Source organism: Epinephelus lanceolatus, chromosome 1 (genome assembly GCF_041903045.1).
Source record: "Epinephelus lanceolatus isolate andai-2023 chromosome 1, ASM4190304v1, whole genome shotgun sequence".
Taxonomy (NCBI): domain Eukaryota; kingdom Metazoa; phylum Chordata; class Actinopteri; order Perciformes; family Serranidae; genus Epinephelus; species Epinephelus lanceolatus.
In genome coordinates, this window is record NC_135734.1 from 6,638,932 (window position 1) to 6,656,115 (window position 17,184).

Below are 17,184 nucleotides of genomic sequence, written 5' to 3' on the forward strand. Positions count from 1 at the left end.
GGGGTTCACTGGGATTTAGCTGCCGGGGGGGGGGGGGGGGGGGGGGGGGGTCCTCACGTGTTTCCGTTACGGCACTGTAGAGCACTGTAAAACTTCAATTAAACGCCCAGTCCCTTTTATTAGCCCAAAATATTATCCCTGCACAATCTTATCTGTGGCATTTCATTTACTCACTGTCATTCAGTGTTGGGGAAGTATTTCTCTGACCTCTTTGTGCTTCCACCATTTTCTCCTCTGATTAAGAAACTCTTAAGCCTCTTAAAAGTCCTCCTCCCTGCTCCTAACAGTTTTAGGTCAGTCTGATCAGCTGCAGCGCTGTACTGTCAAATCAATAAACGATATCTGATAACTGATATGGTGTGTCTGTCGGTAAAAGACTTCCGTGAAGCCTGCACTTGTGTATCTTTGCTTCCCTCTCCACTGAGAGCCTCCTCTCTCCTCGACTCCTCCGTGCGCATTTAATGAATTAGGACGTCCTATAAGATGGCCAATCTTGATCAGTTTCAGGGTCAAGTGATTAAGGATAGAGGAGTTGAGGAGGGATATTGGGATGAACCCCAGAAATGATCAGACCCCAATATTGGATCAGAGCAGACTGGGCTTCTTTGGGAGGGAGCTTAAAGAGACAGGCACTTCACAGAGCATTTCACCGAGAATGTGAATACAGGTGTTCCAGCACAGAAAGTACGAGAAAAATAGTGTTCTTCTGACCATCACAGCATGTAAACGTGTTCTAGTAGGAATCCAAAATACAAGTATGAACCTGAAAATAAGCAGAACAGATCCCTTTTAAATTAGATTACTGACTTACTACTTACTGTCAAAGACTGAATTGTTGTGCACGATGACACAAGATTATATTTGTGTCTAATATAATGACATTTTACATTCAAACTCAACAGGCTGCAGGTAAATTCATGTACTAGTGTAAAAGGAAAGACTGCTAATCAATAATAACATAATTAGCTGTTACAGCCTGACAGATGCAGTTCTAGATCAAGTTGTGAGGCCCAGTGTGAGAACAGTGGTATATTTTTTACATGTTAAATTGAAACACGACACATTTTGTTTCTTTGATATCAGAAATTTATTGTCATCATCTACAATTAATGTGACCAATTATTTTACCACTTCATATATCCCAAGTGAAACTGCTGGTATAAAGTGACTCAGCAGAGGTCAGAAAGATTTCTCAGTGTGTTCAGTAAACTTTGTGCATTTTGTTTTTACAGATATTGTGTCCAGTTACCCAGCTGTAGTGTCTCTGCCAGTTATGAACATCAACATTTCCAAAGTCAATCCAAACAAATGTCTGTGTGTTGATCAAACTATGAATGCTTTACAGGAGTCAATGGTATATGGAGAACATGAAGAAACCTCACAAACAACAGTTGGGTTGCCAGTGACTCTTCGTGTACCATTCACACACGTGTACAGGCTGGTGCTGTTTGGGCTGCGGCATCACTCTGTATGGAGCTCCAATGAGTTGCCCTGTACCATGACCAAATTAATGCAAGAAAATCCACCTATAACTATACAATACCGTTAACAGACAAGTTATTCTTCCAGTAAGAGTTGGGAGTCACCAAATGGGTTTAGCTGACATTATTTGGATCTGAACTGTCCACACAGCTGCTGCAGGAAAACTTGTTAAAGCAAAAGCTGTGAGAAGTGTCAATAACGCTTTAAAATAGGAAGGAATTTGTTCTCATGTGTTTATCATGAATTTATAGTTATGTATTACGAAAAAGTTACTAAAATATCAAAGTTTCTGTCATTTTAGGTTGTCCTTATCAGATGTATGTTTAAGTGTTGGATTTCTGATAAGTTTGGTTTCAATGGGTTATATATGACATCATGAGTGACAGCTGTGATTGACTTGTGATCTTGTAGGGCAGGTGTGTGGGCGGGACATCTATACTGCAGCCCCAACCCCGATCATTGAGGCCAACACTCCAGCCTAAAACAGCATCACCAGTGCAAGATGGCAGCGCTTGTATCCAAGATATTTTGGCTTCAGTGGGAGAAAGTAGTGACATACTTTCCATACGGTCTGTGATTTTGAAAGTCTGGCCATTTGCCATGACCTCATGAGGAAGAGAAACAGCTAATGATAGCTAATCCCCCTTCTTTGTCGAATGAGGAAGAAACACAGCACTGAAGGTGCAGAAGTTTGACAATGACTCAGCAAGTGATGAAATAACATGAACTACAGTAAGTTCTAGAGTAAATCAGTGCTAATGCCAGCAAGCGAAGCTAAGTAGCCTCCATTTACCACGTGAAATATAAGCTTAAAAGTAACATGGGTCCTCCTCATAGACTGTATAAAATTATGGACATAAGCAACATGACGTCAGCCATTGTGTGGTTGACTGCCGTTTTAAAGCCTCTAGTTCGACATTTCAGCAATCGCCATCTTGGTTTTTTTGGAGTCAGAAGTGACCATATTTGGAGGAGAGGCTGGAGCTGTGGAGGAGCGAGGGGTGGATCGGACTGAGAACCCAAGGGCACTATCTGCAGACAGCCTGTCACTCAACATGATCATGCCATTAATTATGGATAACATTCAAACATTTGGTAACATTGGGGTTCAGACAACACAATCTATAGCCATTTCTAGCCCAACGTGGCCGGCGTACAGCGTCGGTTCGGTTTGTGAACGACAATGAGTGTTGTGCGCGATAATCCATCGTTTTATCTCGTGTAGTGTGTCATAAAAGACGGCAACTGGTGTCACTCACACACACCTCACGATGTCCTGACATAAAGTCTAGCATGTTTGATTTTCTTTTTGTCTTCCACAACTTTTCTTGTCACAGCCGTCACTTTAACCAATAGGAACACAGAGCAGTCTGCTGCCGGGGCAAAATGTGTGGCAACACCTACACCCCAGACGTTTTAATATTTCCTCTTGGTTGTTATCATGACAGAGTAAAAAGGGACAAATAATGGCATGAAACAGCGGCACTTTAGCAACTTGTTGAGAACTCCCATTTGGATCAGGCTAGCAGGGAATGTTACTTCTTCATAATGGAGAAGGATATCAAGGAATAAAATTTACAAATAGTGGTGGGGATTTTACTTACCCCAACTGCAGAGGGTACCAGCTTCATTTGAACCAGACTACATTAGACACAGGCCTTTATTTCTCCCTCTGTATTTTTCTATTTTTATCATTTTTAATCCGCTCCCATTTGTCCTGTTAATTTGATGCATCACACAGTCATTTCAAACTCAACATTTTGTTGAGTTTTTGTACCAGACAGTAAACATGTTTATGTCTGCTGTAATGTTGGGCTTTTTAATAACATGGGGGTCTATGGGAATTAACTTTGTTTTGGAGCCAGCCTCAAGTGGCCACTAGAGGAACTGCAGTTTTTGGCACTTCGGCATTTGGCTTCATTTATCGCCCCTGAGGCTGCTGCTTGGTCCTCCCAAACGTTGCATGATGTAAAGGGACAGACAAACGAGCTATCACTATTTGGACTTGTTGAAGAAGGGGAAAAAATGCATTGTATTAAAGGTGGAGTCTATGCTTCTGGAAGAAGATCACAGATATTTAAACTCAACAGCAGAACAAACCCCTCCTGTCAGTGCTCCAGTGATATGTCTTTTGTTATTTATGTTACTTGAAAAAGGGATAATAGCTGGCATAGTGTTGTGTAGCTTAGTCCAAGCCACTTTGTTTGTTTCCCATTTACAGAGCCAGGGCTGTGTATGAACACTGGATTTTTTTTCAGCGCACACAAAGAGCAGACAGCTAACCGACTGAGGAGATATTCACTGAATTTGATAAAAAACTGTATTGGATTAGAATGACTGACTCTACCTTTAATTCTTGTAGAAAGTATGAAGTGGAGCACCATGGAAGCTGTCTCCAAGCAACACCCGCTCTCTGCTGTCATTCAACCACTGTCAAGGAATCCACCCCCCCCCCCATCGGCGTGAAGTGTAGATGCTGTTTCCACAAATACTTTTTAAATAGGTTCTGTCCTCTTGAAAAGATGTACACTGCACCATAGCTGTAGTATTACTGTTGACTGATATTTCAATACACAAAAAGAAAGAATTCACATTTCAGGTGGACTTTAAAAATGTGAGCTAAACATTGTTTTGTTTCCTTTCTCTGATACTGTGAACAAACAGAGAACCACCCTGTTAGAGTTCAGTACATTCCCTGTGAGAACTGCTGTATCAAAGTGATGCCTCTGTGCCCCTGTGATCACAGTGCAGAGTGGCAGTCAGTGAAGCTCCATGCAGATACAGTCACAGCAATGCCAGCCAGCACCACAAACCAGGACTGCTCCTCACATATGAAGGAGAAGAAATCGTAACATCGCTTCCAAAAGTCTAATAAGAGAAACAGTCATGCTGTCCATTCAAGCATATCTGAAATTATGCTTGGTGATAAAAATAGTGTCACACTGTCTGAAATGAACTCCTAAAAGCAGAAATCCAAACCGTTGAAAGTCACAGCAAGCACGAGGAGAGAGGAGAGTTACCAACTCCAGGGTTTACATGGAATGTCCTCAAGGAGAAACTCACAGTCCAAAATCAGTGTAGGGAGTTCTGGTGACTTCTTACGTGATGTCCTTCTGTCTGGGTGGCCGGTGAATGTTTCTGACCACACACTTTACCATCCACTCAATGCCTTCGTTCACTCCATCCCTGTATCAAAACAACAAAGTCATTTAGTAGCATTCTTACTTTCCTCTGACTAAGTAGATAAATAGGTAACACCGCTTAGATTAAGCAGGCAGAGCAGGTTTAACAGTAAGGCCTCAGTGGTATGTGCAGGTGAAAGAAAAAAAAGCTGTGGTGGTGTGTGCGACGCTGGCGGTGACAAAACTGAAAAGGTGCAGCTGATAAAGAACAATGAGCTGTGAGGACTGTTCGTAAATCAGTCATCTCAGCTACTGATATGAAGAAAGACAAATATCTGTCAAATTCTGAGACACATAAGCCTCCAAACAAGCTCATATTTAGCTCTAGCTGCTGAAAGAAGTCACTTGAACAAGAAAGTAGCCTAACGCTTTGCTGCAAAAGCCTATCAGCGCCAAGATTCTCCTGATGTCTCTGAGAATCAGAAATGGAGGACAAACTTATTGTCACCATCTGTAGGCACCTGGAGCTCTACAACTCAACATCAGTGCTGTACAGAGACAGAACAAACTAAAATTACCACCAAATGTCTCCTCTTCTGTTTCTGAGTTGTGGTGTTGAATAACAGCAAGAAAAGTGTTTGTGCAAAACATCATGATGCAACAGTGAAGCTGACCTATAACCTTTAGGGTATAAAATGTCATCACTTCATCATTTTATCCTATTAGACATCCATGTGAAATTTTGCAATAATTAACATATGAATTATTAAGTTATGTCCAAAATCATATTTTGTGAGGCCACAGTGACATTGACCTTTGACTTTTGATCACAAAATTTGAATCAGTTTATTCTTCAGTTCAAGTGGACATTAGTGCCAAATTAGAAAAAAGCCCTCAAGGCGTTCTTGAGATATCGCATTCACGAGAATGAGACAGACAAGGTCATGGTGGCTTTGACCTTTGACCATCAAAAACGAATCAGTTCATCGTTGAGTCCAAATGGATATTTGTGCCAAATTTAAGGAAATTCCCTTGAGGCGTTCCTGAGATATATAGACCAATGCCGCAAAGGCCGCTAATGCTGCTAACGCTGGTGTGGGTGCATAAAAGGTTACCCCCCGGGGTCTGTTTAATACTATTTTTTGGGTATCAATCCATACAAAGTGCACATTAAATAATACTGCCATACCTTTGAGCCTTTGTTACCTTTGTTCATTGTCAAAATACACAGACTATGACGAAACAAATACTTTTTGACAAAAATCCGTCTGTAAACAGAGCTCTTGCTTACAGGGCTACTTTGCTGGACAAATTCACAAACAGGGTACCCCCAGGGTCGTGGAGGAAGTATTTAGATATTTTATTTAACTAAAAGTGGCAATACTAAATTGAATAAAAATACAGGAGCAGGTGTATGCCGTTGCATGTGGCCACCTGGAGAAAAAGCACCATGCCCAGTGTTTTTTTTTTCCAGAGCGCTCCATTGTCTTTGTGCAGCAACTTTGAGTGCCCTAAGCTGATAATGTCTGGACGTTTCAGAAAGGTGCCGGTGACGTCACTGCCACTTCTTTAGTTTGGCCACTGTATACTGTCACAACAAAGATAGAAAAGCTCATTTTTTGGGAGCAGGCCAGCCAGTTGAATGTTGCTGGTGAGTGTTTTTATCACTGTTAGCTTCGAAGCTTGATGTTGACTGTGTCAACCCTTAATTAATGTTAGCGTTATGTCAGGTATTGGCTAATGTTAGTGTCAAGATATTGTTGTAATAGAAACAAAACCCACATGCAGCACAGCGATTTTTTTTATGAGCTACTGTCTTATTTGTGCAGGTTTAGCGGGTGCAAAAGCCCTAGAATTCTTTTGTGAATTTCCCCCTCAGTGAACCATTTAACACAGTGGCAGTCTTACCCTGTTAGAGCAGTACAAGGCTGGACTAAACAATCTCTCTTGCCGATCTTTGGGGCAGAGTCACTGAAGGCTGTTTTAATGTCCGGCACTGTCAAACAATCCTGAGAACAAAGTAAGAACAAATCATGACATGACTGAGGGCTGCAACAGTTAAGACAAAACTCTCAAAACCAAAAGACCAAGCCCGTCATTATCTATTGTTATTATCTTTATATATTTGAATCTCTTTATGGGTGACTCAGGCTGAGCCCTGAGGTGAGACCTTGTAGTTGCTTGTACAGTCCAGCCAACTATTTAAAGATTGTAAATTTACAATTAAATGGCACAGCAAAAAGCAGCAAGTGCTTACATGTGAGAAGCTAGAGTCAGAAAATGATTGGCTAGTTAACCATATAATGCTGGCTCACACATAATAGAATAATCTGTGTCTTAAAGTACATATGCATTCACCTGGACATGGTCACAGTAAGTTAAAAAAATCCTACAGTACCGGTACATCCTGCTTGTTGGCCAGCACAAGGAGTGGGACACCTTCTAACACCTCACTGCTGATCATTTTCTCTGGAGACAACAGTTACAATATTGATTCTACAGTTAGCAAGTATAACACACAATAAAACATTTTTATGTTATGACATGTTGATTTCATATGCTTCACAAGTAATCTGCACTAAAACACTGTTTTCTTGCTCATCAACTACAGTGCTAATACTTTGGAATAAAGTCACAGCATTTTATTTAAAAAACAACAGTCAAGCATTACTCACCAAAGGCCTCCTTTGATTCTGACAGGCGCTCTTCATCAGTTGAGTCTATCACATAGATGACTCCATGGGACTCAGCATAGTACTAAATATAAACATGAAGAAAACAGACAGGATATCAGAGCAGGCTTCTGGGCTGAAAAAAACAAACACATCATCAAAACAACAATGATAACGTCAAAATACCTTTTGGTACGCCTACTGAAAAATACAACCTAGTAGGGCCACAGTCAGGGAAAAAAAGAGTCTGAGATTTCAAGATTTAATTCATTGTGTTACAAGAAAAAAAATCAAAAGTTGTAATATTTTGATGAAAAAGTCAATTTTTCAACTCAGTTCAGAATATTCAACATTAAATATGTAATATATGAAAATGGAGTCAGTGCTGCAAGAAAAATGTTGTACTGAAAACTAAATGACACATTGGATGGGTTACAGGATAAGGTTTGTGTCTTCTTGATAATCCATATATACTCCAGTTAGTAAGATGTTTCTGGACCCCACAGTTCTGGGGACTCCCTGAGACGAACTACCCTTGCAGGCGCTGTTTTTCACTTCACACTGCCAATAGACTGAAGTTACGTAAGCCAGCTATTGAAAATTGTTATATTTCACTTTGATGAGTCAAAATCATGTTGTATTTACACCATCACATGTATGCTCAGTAAAGCCCAGACTTAATGTCGGTCCATTTGTCCTTGTTTTTGTTATGAGCTGTTGTTTACATTTATTATCATCTATTATTCACACGGCTAACTTTTTTTTAAAATGGCAGGCTGCCACTGCTGTTTTCTCTTGTGCTGGGAGGGGTACCTGCTCTGAAAAAGTTCCTCAAAATGGCGTCCCAAGAACTACGATTGTTCTTAGTTTTTGAGATGCGGACACAATAAAAAGGGGGGTTCTTTGAACTATGAAAAAGTTCCTACGGTCTGAAATAAGGCGGGATGATATGGAAAACAATTCCTGTCCCGGCCATTTTCAGACTGTATGGTGATACACGAGATTTATCTCGTGACATGCTCAGTTGCAAGTCAAAGCCACATTTGAGATGTCACATGCACTAATATACAGTGCCCTCCAAAAGTATTGGAACAGTGAGGCCAATTCCTTTATTTTTGTTGTAGACTGAAAATATTTGGGTTTGACATCAAAAGATGAATATGAGACAAGAGATCAACATTTCAGCTTTTATTTCCAGGTATTTACATCTGGATCTGATACACAACTTAGAAGATAGCAACTTTTGTTTGAACCCACCCATTTTTCATGAGAGCAAAAGTATTGGAACATGTGACTGACAGGTGTGTTTTGTTGCCCAGGTGTCTCCCAATTACATTGATTATTCAAACAATAAATAGCACTGAATGTCTGAGCTCAGTTTCAGATTGGGTACGATAGGTTTTGCCTGTGCAGACTGCATTTAGAGGTGGAACCAACATGAAAACCAGAGAGCTGTCTATGGGTGAAAAAGAAGCAATTGTGAATCTGAGAGAAGATGGACAATCAATCAGAGCCATTGCACAAACATTGGCCATAGCCAGTACAACCATTTGGAATGTCCTGAAGAAGAAAGAAACCACTGGTTTACTAAGCAACAGACGTCAAACAGGTAGACCAAGGAAAACATCAGCAGTTGATGACAGAAACATTGTGAGAGCTGTAAAGAAAGACCCTAAAACAACTGTTAGTGACATCAGCAACAACCTCCAGAGGGCAGGAGTGAAGGTATCACAATCTACTGTTCGCAGAAGACTTCATGAACAAAAGTACAGAGGCTACACCAGATGATGCAAACCACTCATTAGCAAGAAGAATAGGAAGGCCAGGCTGGAATTTGCCAAAAGATACAGAGATGAGCCTCAAAAATTCTGGGAGAAAGTTTTATGGACTGATGAGACAAAGATTAACTTTTTCCAAAGTGATGGAAAGGCGAAAGTTTGGAGAAAGAAAGGATCTGCTCATGATCCCAAACATACAAGCTCATCTGTGAAACACGGTGGAGGTAATGTCATGGCTTGGGCTTGCATGGCTTCTTCTGGGACGGGCTCTTTCATCCTCATTGATGATGTAACACATGATGGCAGCAGCAAAATGAACTCAGAAGTCTACAGAAACATTCTGTCTGCTAATTTAAAGAAAGATGCAACCAAACTGATCAAGAGATCCTTCATCATGCAGCAAGATAACGACTCAAAACACACTGCCAAAACAACAAAGGAGTCCATCAGGGGCAAGAAGTGGAAGGTTTTAGACTGGCCAAGTCAGTCTCCAGACTTAAACCCAATAGAGCATGCATTTTACCTGCTGAAGAGGAGACTGAAGGGAGTAACCCCCCAAAACAAACAACAGCTGAAAGAGGCTGCGGTGAAAGCCTGGAAAAGCATCACAAAAGAAGAATGCAAAAGTTTGGTGATGTCACTGGGTCACAGGCTTGATGCAGTTATTGAAAGCAAAGGATTTGCAACTAAATATTAAGTCTCATTCACTTTAATCTATTTTAAGTTTATATGTTCCAATACATTTGCTCACCTAAAAATTTTGTGTTCCATTACAAATAATGCTATCTTCTAAGTTGTGTATCAGATCCAGATGTAAATACCTGGAAATAAAAGCTGAAATGTTGATCTCTTGTCTCATATTCATCTTTTGATGTCAAACCCAAATATTTTCAGTCTACAACAAATGTAAACAAATTGGACTCACTGTTCCAATACTTTTGGAGGGCACTGTAAAAACAGACTGTGATCAAAATAAAATGCAAAGACAATTTTTTCCCCATTTGAAAAAATACAGCTGCACGACCTCTAAATGAAAAATTATATCAAATGAATAGCACAGCTGTACATTAACTTTTTGCACATAGCACTGGAGCTACATAGGTTTAAAGGTCTGCACAGGCTGCAAAACTATAACATGAGTATAAAAGTAAATCCATGTTGTCTGAAACAATTAAAAATCTTTGTTGGGGGAGTAAAAGAGTAATTTTCCATGGCCTTTCAAATGAATCTATTGCTGGAAAATGATTTGAATATTTTTATGTATTTAGACTATTAATCTTATTTACACAGCATCAACAGAGAGGGAGGGAAGGAGCGAGACACTTTTTCTGCATTATGTCTTGTATATCAAATGTCTGTGTTGTAGCTGCATTTCTTTTTAACACATCTGTCGCCTGCATCCAGGCACTGTCTTAATGTCACACAATAGACTACAGCTACCAAGAAGAATGGCGACATTCTGTGATCCACCTCACATACAAACTAGCGAACAAACACTCACCTGACACAATCAGGCGGGTTTGTCTTCCACACATGACTGACTGATTTAGCGTTGCACGTGCAACATACAGACGGTGGGGCGGAGCTGTGCAGAGAGTGTCAGAGAGGAGAGATGCGCACTGATATGCATTATGATTATGTAACGCAACTTGACCCTTTATCTATATACACAGTATTGTCTTAATCTATATCTTGCTTGAAAATATATTGATGTATCATACATAATCGTTAAATCGCCCTGCCCTAGTCTGAAAACACCTTATTTTTACTTGCAAAAGACTGGACTGCAGTGTCACTTTACGTACAGAGGTTGGAGTCTGAGTGGATTGAACGGACAGAAGTACTTAACGCCTCAATTTTCAGGCCCACTGAACTTTATTCTGATGCCATAAACTTATGCTCTTTGGCTCAGGAAACCAAGTTCCCACTATGCTCCAGTCACTGCCTCTAAACATGCCGGGTAATGTCATTCACATCTTGTGGCTGCCTTCATTGCATTTCAGTATCCTCAAGTCTGCAATGATGAGGTGCTTATTGGTGAGGCTTCAGGTCATCCCCAACCCTCATTTGTCACATTGAAGCTGAAAGTCACCTGTCACCTGGTTTGATCTTGTAGTATTAGGGCTTAATTCTTAAAATGCTACGACTTTTTCCTTGTATTACTTCTGCTATATTGTTGATATCTCTGACTCTTTTTTCCCTTACTGTGGCCTTAATACTCCATCGTAGTAAAGTATTTCAAAATATTTAAAGTTTTCTTTAAAACTGTGACTTCACTTTAATCTGGGTTTGGGAAGTTCTATGGTAAAACGGTAGAACAGATTATATAAGAATTCATACACCTGTTTACATGTAAAGAAATTCTTCCACCCTGCTGAAGACACAAAGAGCCTTTAGCCCAGACACAAGTGTGTCAGTGTGAGGCTGCTGAAGAGCTCCCCTCAGGACACTGTTGATGTTTAAATTCAAACTTACTTTGTCCCACAGAGACTGGAGCTCCTCCTGACCTCCAAGATCCCAGAACATTAGACGAGCCTTGCCTACATCGATTGTGCCAACTGTGAAAGAAAAAGAGACATTAAGAAGAAATGTTAAACTGCAGAGCAGTGCGAGGAATCAAGTTACTGCTGTAAATTATAAGTCAAGTAGTATCAGGTGATCACAGAATGAAGAAATTAGTTGGAAAGAAAAAGAGCTGGCTTGAGTTTGTCTTTTAGAAAGCAGCTATGCAGTAATATGAAGTTTCCTGGTTATGATTACTGTAGCGAAATACAATTAATAATTGCAGGTAGTCATCAAGGACCACTACTTTAGGTATTACAGTTTGACTGACTTTGGCCACAAGTAGTCACTGTGCACTCAGCTGCCAAGGTGCTTAAATGGAACCCTGCTACTTTGGCTGTGTTCAGACCTCAAACTGCAGGCAAATCAGATTTGTTCCTCAAATCAGCTCTTTAAGATTGACTAACTGTACTATAATTTTGGATTTGTAAGATTGGATTTGTGGGTCCAGACATCGCCAACCATCTGCCTGGGTTGCTGTGGTATGGCAGGTGTCACTGGGTGTTGTGATGGAAAATTCTGGTATTTGACCCTTTTTTAACCTATAGCATGTTCTGTGTGTTTTTGTATACGGTTACTTGCTATGATGTGTGATGTGTATTGCTCAGTTAACTCCTACTGGCTACGGTTACATGATGGCTTCTCATTCAGAATGAAATAAATCTGAATGAAATCATTTGGAATTAAAAGTTTTTCCTGGTAGTTTACATGGGAAATATTCATTCCAAATGAGGGTTTACACGGGAGATCAGTTTAATCGCCTTTATTCAGCTCTGCACAAGGTTTGGGGCAGGGAAGGTTTCTGATTGGATAGGGGGCGGGGCAGATGTTACGTGTTTACATTTACCGGAAGAAAACACTGTAGTCCTCGCTCCGGATAACAAGATGCTTGATGACGCCGTTCTTAGTGCCTTTTTCGGGCGTGTTTTGCTTATATTCTTGAAGCAGCAGTACGACAACAACCTTGTTCTGCTAATGCTTCGTCTGTTGAGGAGGAGAAGGGAGGTAGAAGCCTGTGCTGTGGCGAATGGAAACTGGTGAGTGCAACGAGTCCGACTGCTCTATCTCAGCCCGTTGCTATACGCGCTATATATGTCATCGCGCCAGAAGGGCAAGGAAACGAGCATGCGCAGAAAGACCGGAATGAACTTAAAGAGGAATGAGCGTTTACATGCACACAACATTCTTTCATTCAGAATGACAAACGGAATAAACCACCCCCTTTAATTGGATTTAACTTTCAATCGGAATGACCGTTTACATGACCACTTTTAATTGGAATGGCCTTTCATTCCGATTAAAAGTGGAATTAAACTGTCCATGTAAACGTACTGACTGTGACAGCAGTGAGAGATACAGCAGAGGCCTAATGGAAGTAGGTTAAAGGTTACGAGCCAGGGAGGCTCCCACACCAAGTGTCCTTGTTAGTCTCAAGAGATGTGTCTTAGGGATGTCAAACCACCTGAGCGTCATATATTTTGACTATCGATGTGCATGTGTTATGGGAACTATAAAGATAGCAGGGCTAGAGGACATCTAGCCACTCACTCACTGACTGACTGTTCATGCGGTTGCATGTGTGTGACTCCATTCATGAATGCTTATTAAAACTCAAGAAAGACAGCCGACGTGTGAAGACTTTTTCTTTAAACTGTTTATTAAATAATTGTTTTGCCACCACAGTGTGTTTCCATCCACCTGTTTTATGCACATTTTCACATGGTGCATAACAAAACCTATGTAGAAAGGCCAAAAAAAATTGAAAAACACTCAAAGTATCGCTAAAAGGTTTTTATATTTGGGGGAGGTGTGTCAATCAAAGGCAAATGTGACTAAGTGCAATGTAAATAGATTCAGGGAATAAATTATGACAGGCCACTGCACTGTTGTCCTCCATCTCACTCTGCTTGTAGTAACATGGACTCTGCTCAGCAGAGGCACAACAGAAGACAAGACATACTTAAACATCCACTTACTGTTCAAGCCCACTGTGGTTGTGATCTTCGATAAATTCATTCCCTTATAATTCTTACTGAACTTTGTTTTGGTTTGTTCAAGAAAGGTCTGTAAAGAGGGACAACAGTGAAATTAACAGACAGCTTAACACACTGATGTTTAATGATTCACATGACACGGTAAAGGCTAACAGGCATTTATACACATACTCCCAAACTCTGTCAGTTTGTATTGCATTGATTGTTAGAAAATCTGTGGCAACTCTTTCCTCTATACATGTATGTATATACACACACAAACACATACACATACGTACACGCGCGCGAGCTCACACACACACACACACACACACGTGTGTATATATATATATATATATATATATATATATATATATACACATATATATATATACACAGTACAGGCCAAAAGTTTGGACACACCTTCTCATTCAATGCGTTTTCTTTATTTTCATGACTATTTACATTGTAGATTCTCACTGAAGGCATCAAAACTATGAATGAACACATGTGGAGTTATGTACTTAACAAAAAAAGGTGAAATAACTGAAAACATGTTTTATATTCTAGTTTCTTCAAAATAGCCACCCTTTGCTCTGATTACTGCTTTGCACACTCTTGGCATTCTCTCCATGAGCTTCAAGAGGTAGTCACCTGAAATGGTTTTCCAACAGTCTTGAAGGAGTTCCCAGAGGTGTTTAGCACTTGTTGGCCCCTTTGCCTTCACTCTGCGGTCCAGCTCACCCCAAACCATCTCAATTGGGTTCAGGTCCGGTGACTGTGGAGGCCAGGTCATCTGCCGCAGCACTCCATCACTCTCCTTCTTGGTCAAATAGCCCTTACACAGCCTGGAGGTGTGTTTGGGGTCATTGTCCTGTTGAAAAATAAATGATCGTCCAACTAAACGCAAACCGGATGGGATGGCATGTCGCTGCAGGATGCTGTGGTAGCCATGCTGGTTCAGTGTGCCTTCAATCTTGAATAAATCCCCAACAGTGTCACCAGCAAAACACCCCCACACCATCATACCTCCTCCTCCATGCTTCACAGTGGGAACCAGGCATGTGGAATCCATCCGTTCACCTTTTCTGCGTCTCACAAAGACACAGCGGTTGGAACCAAAGATCTCAAATTTGGACTCATCAGACCAAAGCACAGATTTCCACTGGTCTAATGTCCATTCTTTGTGTTTCTTGGCCCAAACAAATCTCTTCTGCTTGTTGCCTCTCCTTAGCAGTGGTTTCCTAGCAGCTATTTGACCATGAAGGCCTGATTCGCGCAGTCTCCTCTTAACAGTTGTTCTAGAGATGGGTCTGCTGCTAGAACTCTGTGTGGCATTCATCTGGTCTCTGATCTGAGCTGCTGTTAACTTGCCATTTCTGAGGCTGGTGACTCGGATGAACTTATCCTCAGAAGCAGAGGTGACTCTTGGTCTTCCTTTCCTGGGTCGGTGCTCATGTGTGCCAGTTTCCTTGTAGCGCTTGATGGTTTTTGCGACTCCACTTGGGGACACATTTAAAGTTTTTGCAATTTTCTGGACTGACTGACCTTCATTTCTTAAAGTAATGATGGCCACTCGTTTTTCTTTAGTTAGCTGATTGGTTCTTGCCATAATATGAATTTTAACAGTTGTCCAATAGGGCTGTCGGCTGTGTATTAACCTGACTTCTGCACAACACAACTGATGGTCCCAACCCCATTGATAAAGCAAGAAATTCCACTAATTAACCCTGATAAGGCACACCTGTGAAGTGGAAACCATTTCAGGTGACTACCTCTTGAAGCTCATGGAGAGAATGCCAAGAGTGTGCAAAGCAGTAATCAGAGCAAAGGGTGGCTATTTTGAAGAAACTAGAATATAAAACATGTTTTCAGTTATTTCACCTTTTTTTGTTAAGTACATAACTCCACATGTGTTCATTCATAGTTTTGATGCCTTCAGTGAGAATCTACAATGTAAATAGTCATGACAATAAAGAAAACGCATTGAATGAGAAGGTGTGTCCAAACTTTTTGCCTGTACTGTATATATATATTTATATATATATATATATATATATATATATATATATATATATATATATACATATATACATACACACACACACACACACACATACATATATATATATATATATATATATATATATATATATATACACACACACACACACACCTGGAGGGTAGAGTAAATAACATTGATCGTCTTGTTACAATGCAATGTTTTGCTGAAAAACCTTTGGTCCTAATAATAATGTGGATGCCACTTGACATGCTACATCCACCCAAACACTGTTGCCAACCAAGTACACCCCCTCATTTCAATGGCACCCTCAGATGGCAGTGTACTCCTAGCAAGACAATGCAGCATGCCACACTGCAGAAACTGCTCAGGAATGACCCAAGGACCGTGATAAAGCCCTCAAGGTGTCAACCCGGCCTCCAAATTCCCTGGATCCCAATCTGATCCAGAATCCATGGGACACGCCAGTACCTGGGTGCCAGACACCTCAGGACATCCCCCAGAGGTTCTGAGTCCATACCTCGAGAGATTAGAGCCATGACTGATCCTAGTAAGCCCCAACATGAATCAGGGGTACCTCTGGGGTGCCGGCCGAAGGTTTCCCAACAGAGCCACTGTAACAAGATGATCAGTGTCGTGCACCTCATCTTTCACTGGTTTTAATGTTTTGGCCTGTCTGTCTGTCTGTCTGTCTGTCTATCTGTCTATCTATCTATCTATCTATCTATCTATCTGTCTATCTGTCTGTCTGTCTGTCTGTCTGTCGTCCAGCCCTACATTCCACTGTAAAGTTTAGGAGAGCATTGACGGTAAAGTAACCAAAGTCGTCAAAACACAGCACATCCCTTTATATTTTAATTCTATAAGAATCAGCACAACACAAAATAACACAGTGGACATACTCTGTGTGGACGGGACGAGTTAGCGATAACCCAGCTGTGATAAATTTATATTATAACTTTACTCACCGTTTTTCCAGCGTTGTCCAGGCCCAGGATCAAAATACAGTATTCGTCCTTTTGGAACATGTACTTATATAATCCAGATAATAAAGTATACATCTTGAAAAAACATGTAAACAACACAAGTACTTGCTAACTAGTCTTGACAATATTAGCTTGATATCTTAGCTTAGCCTACATATGAGGCCAAACACATCGATACGTGCCTCTGTGGCTTCATTATGATCAAAGTTAATGAACAAGTCTATAAACACGAGTGACAAACAACCGTAGACACAAACAATAAGTCAGTAAAAGTCGTCGTTTGTAGCCATTTTCCTACTCTGGAGTTCTATAACACAGCGATGACGCTACGTGTAATCTAACCAGGAAGTACGACTTTAGGAATTGTGGGTAATGGAGTAGACTGTGTTTCGTTAGACCCTTTTGTTAACTGGCTGTATGTTCAAATATAACGCCATTTCCCAGAAAGCATTTGGCGTTTTCTGTGCGCTTCATGTGGCGTAATGACGTTGGGGGAAAATACACCCTAAAATAGAAATTATTTTATTTATTTCTCGTCGTCATTAATATCAGCTAGAGGCTTCGATTGCTTTCCTTACAAGCTGGC

The 17,184-nt window shown here is 40.7% G+C and overlaps 1 protein-coding gene across 1 annotated transcript; it reads right to left on the reverse strand.

Moving 5' to 3' along the window:
• Nucleotides 1–1,063: 1,063 nt before the first annotated feature.
• On the reverse strand, nucleotides 1,064–16,947 carry arfrp1 (ADP-ribosylation factor related protein 1). The gene is made up of 7 exons (XM_033627284.2): nucleotides 16,581–16,947; nucleotides 13,593–13,680; nucleotides 11,530–11,612; nucleotides 7,280–7,361; nucleotides 7,003–7,073; nucleotides 6,513–6,613; nucleotides 1,064–4,668 (listed from the first exon to the last, which is right to left on the reverse strand). Exons 1-7 carry the CDS (start codon nucleotides 16,671–16,673, stop codon nucleotides 4,581–4,583), a joined length of 606 nt encoding a protein of 201 aa, XP_033483175.1. The 5' UTR covers nucleotides 16,674–16,947; the 3' UTR covers nucleotides 1,064–4,580.
• Nucleotides 16,948–17,184: the final 237 nt, after the last annotated feature.